Source organism: Fulmarus glacialis, unplaced genomic scaffold (genome assembly GCF_000690835.1).
Source record: "Fulmarus glacialis isolate BGI_N327 unplaced genomic scaffold, ASM69083v1 scaffold15230, whole genome shotgun sequence".
Classification (NCBI taxonomy): domain Eukaryota; kingdom Metazoa; phylum Chordata; class Aves; order Procellariiformes; family Procellariidae; genus Fulmarus; species Fulmarus glacialis.
In genome coordinates this window covers 73,009-79,893 of record NW_009188440.1, presented here as the reverse complement: position 1 = coordinate 79,893, position 6,885 = coordinate 73,009, and the positions used below count along the sequence as shown (strand labels likewise).

Below are 6,885 nucleotides of genomic sequence, written 5' to 3'. Positions count from 1 at the left end.
TGTCAGGAAGAGTGAGGGCTGAATTATTTGTTTATATGCTCCGCAGAGCAATATAAAATATTCATCCGTTAATTTTCCGATTTTGGAGAAGTGGAGGCTTCAAATTAATAGCAGGTGATTGTAAAGCTTTGAACAATCTAGGCTACAGACACTGTATGCTAAAGCTAATGGTTTATGTTTCTCTCATGGTACTCTACTAAAAGTTGTAACTCACTCAAATATCTGATGTGACTTACCCAGTTGAGGCTGTCGTAACAGGATGTGCATAGCACTTTGGGCTTTATGTTGTGGCGACAATTTTGTCCATAAAATGTTGTGTATAGTTTCCCAGCCTCTGCTGTACTCCTTATCACTCCTGTAGGGCATTGGAGACCCCAGTGTGAAATGAAGCTTATGCAAATAGCTTCTTTCCTATGCTCAGATGTCAAAACAAATACTGGCTTAACTGTGTTGCTCATCTCAGTCACAGTTTTGGGGAATTTAAAGGTAGATATATATTGGCACGGTTCCATTTACTAGAAAATGGCCACAAGGTGTGTGTTTTAGTAAAAAAAGTTGCAAAATGGCAGGTTAGTTGTGAACAGATAATCTACGAAATAGCAAAATATAATGGCAGATTTGCCTGAGTTAAGGTGAAAAAACGTGGTAGAAGAATGTAAAAAAAAAAAAAAAAAAAAAAAAAATTGAAGATGTTTACCTTCAGTAGAGGTTTCATATTTTCTATTCATTTTCTTTACAAGTGACTATTAGATGGAAAGGAGAGTATGGTTGAAGAAAAATAGGGTTTTCAAAAATTCATGAATAACAAATGTAATTTTGAGTATTCTTAAGTAAAGTTTCAGCTCTGCTCTGGACACTAGACAACCCAGGATAGTTCAAAGTGGTGCACAAATTTAGGGAAGATTGAGAACTGGAAATAGGGGTATGATTATGGCCCTTCTCTCTGCCCCTTCCCCCCCCATCTTACTGCCATATTGCTGCATATTCTTTCTGACTGGAAGATGGCTGTTGGATTTGGGACAGTTTGGGATAGAGGGTTGTTCTTTAGCTTGGCTCTTAGTTACATAATTTCAATACTAATAAAAGGGAAGTTTCAAGTATGGATAATGAAGTTTCTTTTATGCATCTTTAATGGGCCTGAAAACATCACCTGGATGAACATAAGGCGCTTCCATGGCGAGCAGTGGCAGGTGCTTAAAATGAGTCTAGCATTCTGTAGAATATGTAGAAAAATGAAAGGGGCGGGGGACGGGGGGAAGGTCAGTTAGAATGTTTTGGCATATGCTTTAGCAGCTTTCAGTAAATTCAGTCCAGGACTTAACTAATGTGCTTAGGACTCCTGCTGCAGGGTGATCTTTAAGGCTTAAAGCTACATTCGAGAAGATAGACTTTTTTTTGTGTGTATGTGTACTGCATTCAAAAATGTTATATGAGAGGATTTTTTGTTGTCAGGATTGCACTGTATCTAAAAAGTGCTGACAGGTATAGAAAATTGTTTATTCATAGTACAGGTTTGGTTTTATAGTTATTTTTGCAGATGATAATTCTCACAACTCCGGTATATTTTATTTATAATCAGCTTAATTGTAAGTATTTGTGCATGTCCCTGACAGCTGTGAAAATGACTATATAATGAAAAAAAAACCAAGAATAGCACTTGAAATTCTTTTTGTCAATAGCTATATTTGAACTAAAAATATTGATGTTTGAAAGGTGAACGTTGTTTTCAATGAGCAGTGTTGTTGGAGAAACTTCAGTGTTTGGTATCACACTTGCAATGGGACAGGAATAACATGATTTGACTGTAAGTTTCTCCCCCCTTTTTCTTTAAGATATTTAGATTCTGCAAATCAAAATGCCACAGAAACTTTAAAAAGAAGCGAAATCCCAGAAAGATGAGATGGACCAAAGCATTCCGGAAGGCAGCTGGCAAAGAATTGACGGTGGTAAGAAGCTGAACTGGTTCACACTTTACATTAGCTCACTAAAATGGCAGAAATCTAGCCTCTTCCAGTTGCAAACAGGTTAGTTTAGCTAGCTTAATGTGTTATCATTTAATTAGATGAGCACGAGGGATGGAGTGAGTGGACAAAAGAGGGATTGTGGAAGAGGATGTGAGAGTTTTCTTGAGAGTGAGCTATTCGTTTAGCTTGACTATAACTTGGAACTTCGCATTTCAGCTTCAGAGTGGAAGCTAGTGTATCAGGTGTTTACGTCAGTAATACATGGTGGTTCCCAAGTCCAAGGCATTTTTTTTCCATCTATAGATCTCCTACTCTCTGTGCATATACATTTGGTAGCTGTATTTCTGCACAATCAGATAATCTGGGATACCTGGGTACCCCAGGAAGTCTCTCTGTGTAGACACATAAGATAGTTACTTTTTGAAGTCTCCTTAAAGCATACAATGTATAGGAAAAGTCCTTGCATAGATAGGAGTGTTTCAAAAACAGCATATGAAATCTTAAAAACAATTTCAAGACAAAGTTACTTCAGTGGTAAAAATACTAAACACTCATATGTGGTGGGACAGTCCTTAAATAACTCAAGAATTACTGTGACTTAATTACCTGTTTTTTGACAGAATACTAACAATTTAGTAAGTATTTTGACACAGTGATCTGCTGCCTTCTGTGGATCTTACAAGGGGAAGAATGTAATTTTATTTTATTTTTTAATGTGACTCTGCAAAGCCGTGATTAATTAGCATCTTCTGTAATTGTATTTCTTTCAAATTGTTTCTGGTTTCTTTTTGAAAAAAACTGAATATAAAATTCCTTTATACATGTCTAAATAGGTGACAATATGCTCCAATTTTGAGATGTATCTGTGTATGCTAAGAATTAAAACAATATCTAAACATAATGCTTTGTTGTAGTTTGGTTGGTATCCATTCTTTCATAAGCCAGCTTTGGGGAGAGTGTCTAAATAGGCTTGTGACAATGGGAAATACTGTAGTTTGTAAGAAGGTGACGGTTCTTACTGCTTTAAACAGGTACGTTGAATAGGGTTAAATATATTTACTTGTTTTCCTGGGTTTCAAGTTTTTTTTTATTAAACAACAAAAAAATTAAGAAGGACATAATCTTGCCAGGTGGATGTTCCCAAGGTATTTCTGAAGGACTGTCTTATTCTCTCACGCAGAATGACTGAGGAGTGGGTCATTCTGTCCCCTTGTGTTTGAATTGAAAACTGGCTCCATTGGCCAGTATGAGGCAGCTGTAGTTCATCTCTGTGCATGTAGATTAGAAGACGGTGACACTTTGAACATCTGTACTCTTATGAGACTTCTTTTCACTGTTTGTAGTATGTTCTTGTGATACAAAACAATGCTGTATATTATAAATACATAAAAGCTGACACAGTTTAGGATAAACTGCAGTGAATTGATGTGGTGCTGTGTCATGCTTGGCCTAAAATTAAATAGGTAATTTTTTTTATTTTTTTGAGAATAAGAATGGCATGTAGATGTTAGCATACAGTGTGCTCTACGGCTTGTATGTTGGATATTTTGCTTGATGCTATCCCAGGTGAAAACTAACATTCGTCTGCCAGTGGAGCATGGCTTGTGAGTGTGAGCATGCCTTTTCTTGCTCTTATGTGTAGTTTCTGTCATTGGACCTGTCTTTAGCTCAAGTGAAGATTAGCAGCTGGTTTAATAACTCTGCTTTACCACTACGAAAAAGAACCTTTGGGCAGGGAAAAGTCCTCAGATAAAGTTGGTATAAAGCTAAGTATTGCTAGCAAAAAAAATCAGGAAACTGTTTTTCCATCTTAAACTCTTGGGGGAAAAGAAAAAAAACCAAAACAACAAAAAGAAAAACCCCCAGCTGCCCCACAACACCACAATGTCATCAATTAAAATATTTCACAATTTCAAATGATTTTGTATTGTTTCAATATTCTTAAAATGAAATGGTGGTGGGTTTTTTTTTTTTTGGAACCTTTTCAAAATTACAGGCTGTTGAGTAGAACTTATTTGATCTGCGTTAAATGCTTTTGACTCTACATGTTTTCAGTTTCGCGTTCCACCTGTCTAGTCTACTCTGTATTTCCTACGCCACATTGGTCTCCTACATTTCTTTTGTCTTGCTAAAAAGAAAATAGCTGAGGGAGATGTTCTGGTGAATAGTTCTCTTCAGACAAATCACTGTGGCTTTGAGGTCAAACACTCCACTCTATTTCCTTCTAGTGTAGTAATCTCTAAAGGTTGTTGAAGTATAGGAACTGAGATTCTGAAAGGGAAAAAAAAAATCATGTAAAATTAAGTTATATGAATGAGTGCTATAGTAACAATGTATTGATCTAAATATGCTTATGTATATAATCTATATTTTCTTAATATAGGATAATTCATTTGAGTTTGAAAAACGTAGAAATGAACCAGTGAAATACCAGAGAGAATTGTGGAACAAGACTGGTGAGTCATTTTAGAAAAAAACAAAAGGTGAACTATGGGGAACTTTTATTCTACATGAGCATGTTTTCAAAAGACTTCTTAGAGTATTGACACTATGTAATGACTGTGTTTGAAATTACTGGAATCATGACCAAATTCTTATGTGCGGAGGAGGTTTGAGTTGTGAACAGATGTGGAGTTTCACTTGATTTCTTTTTTTTTCAGAAACTGGTTAGAAAATGAGGTGTGGCATTCCTCTATTTTGAATTATTATCTTCAAAAAACCTTAGTGGTTCTCCAGCTTTTTAAGAGGCTCCCAGTGTAAGCTTTTTATACCGATGCAGTTGTTTCTTTGTTCCCGCTCATTCCACTTCAGTTTGTTTAGTAAATCAATTGCTATAAAACGGAAGAGTTACTTATGTCATGAATGAATGCCACAAAGGAGAAGGTGGTAACTTGCATCTGATTTCAAGTAGGGTAGGAGTCTTTTGTAGTGGTGGTTAATTGTAGAAAATATGTGTAGGCACAAAAGTGGAAGCATAAATAAGTTTTAAAATACAATTCATCGTAGTTGATACACAGAATATTCCCCGCCCTGCTCTTTGAAAGAAGGAATAACTTCCTCTATATAATATAAGAGTTGCCTCTGATATAGAGGTATTATGGAATACTGGTAGTGTTGCTCTGCAAAATAGCATGTATTTTCAACTGTAGGTATGTAAGCACATTTAAAACAATTTCTGCTTTATTTCAGTTGATGCAATGAAGAGAGTGGAGGAAATAAAGCAAAAACGCCAAGCTAGATTTATTATGAACAGGTGAGGAGAAGTATTTGTATTATGGGAGCTCTCTCAAGTCTGTATTAGACAGTCAATCTTTCCAGAGAAATGATGATCAAAAGTTTTAAATGGTTATTTGCTTTGTACATACACAGTCATCCAAGCGATGGGGTAAAATACTTTGAGTGGGCTCTACTATGCTACGAAACTACTACGTCTTATTGGCTGTCCAATGAAATGTAGCTTTTGAACACTTGATGATAATAGCTATATTTCCTTGTTTGTAATATGGAGTCTTAGATTTAAACAAATTTCTGTGAAGAGTCGATACCGTGCTGGCTTTTTTTCTGTTTTTGTATACAGTATATGCTTGAATTGGTTTTCAAATACTTTTTACCTTTATTTCCTCACAATCATAGTCATTAACAGTTTACATACCTTTAGCTAAAGATGCGTCATGCATAAAACGAAAGCATACATCTCCTATTTGAAGGTAATTAAATTTGATTTTCCCCCTCTCCAGATTGAAGAAGAGCAAAGAGTTGCAGAAGGCAGAAGACATTAAAGAAGTCAAACAGAATATCCATCTTCTTCGTGCTCCACATGCAGGTAAGAACTTGCTTTACCTGGTTTGCTTAGGTTAACTTGTATATACAATTTTATGATGAATACTGATTTTTTTTGGTGTGACTGATTCTACAGATCAATAATCCTGTGCGTTTTTCTTACAATTAATTTGTCTATTGAATATGGAGAATAGCTCTTGTAGCTAAATGTAAGCAGTATCTTTGTTCTGAATCAAACATACCTTTTTATTTATCTAGTCCTGCATTCATCCTTTCTTTTCCTTATTTGAGTATTTTAAACTGCACTCAATACCTAGTACTCTATGAACTGTGTGTTTGTTAGCCAATACATTTATCTAAGTCTTCCCTTTGAATTGATTATTTAACTCAACAGACTTATACCAGTGATTGATATAAAATACAGTAGTTAAACTCTGCTTTTTGAATTTGTTAGCTGAATTTGTGAGAGTAGGTTTTTTTTGTAGTTCACTGCGCATAATGAAACTTATATGAAAATACTGTTTCTTCAGTATAAGCCTACCATTTTTGGTTTTTTAAATATCATGGTAATTTTACAAATTTTAAAATCTGTGCCTAGTTGAGATATAATATATGTTTTTAGTGAACTGAGTTTTTCAGTTGGAGAAACCTGTTTCTCCTAAATAATTTTCTGGTTTCTAAACTATTACAAGTACTAGCTTATGTTAGATGATGTTGATAAAAAAGATGATATAAAGATGTAAAGATGATATATTTTTTAAAATACAGTTAATGGAGTAGAGCAATGGAGAGAAGTTTCCTTTAGTTACTGTTTTATAGAAATTACCAGTGGTTTTGTCTCTATGGATGTAGATGTGACATATTATTAGACATTAACTAGAAGTCTGTTCTATGTTTTTTCTTCCAGTTTGCATCAGCTATAGTCTAAGATTGTATATGTGTGAAATAAGGTTTTGTCAGGATATATTTAAAATTTGGTTTCATCTGTCCCTTGTTTTTTGAGGGAAGAAAAAAAAAAAGATCTGAATTCAAAAGAATAAACCTGAGTGCTTATTTCTTTTGTTTGGCTTTCCTTATGTTAAATGAATGATGCACAATAGCATGTAGTACATCTGTTTGTCAAGCAACAGCTACCTGTTTT

General features: G+C 34.8%; 1 protein-coding gene across 1 annotated transcript in view; it reads left to right on the top strand.

Annotated features, from left to right (window-relative positions):
- The first annotated feature begins 1,835 nt into the window (after positions 1-1,835).
- RSL24D1 (ribosomal L24 domain containing 1) overlaps positions 1,836-6,885 on the top strand; it is a 5,946-nt gene continuing 896 nt past the window's right edge. The window contains exons 1-4 of the mRNA XM_009578637.1: positions 1,836-1,946; positions 4,348-4,420; positions 5,154-5,217; positions 5,702-5,787. Coding sequence (XP_009576932.1) covers positions 1,896-1,946; positions 4,348-4,420; positions 5,154-5,217; positions 5,702-5,787 — 274 coding nt within the window. The 5' untranslated portion in view covers positions 1,836-1,895. The remainder of the gene's footprint in view (positions 1,947-4,347; positions 4,421-5,153; positions 5,218-5,701; positions 5,788-6,885) is intronic.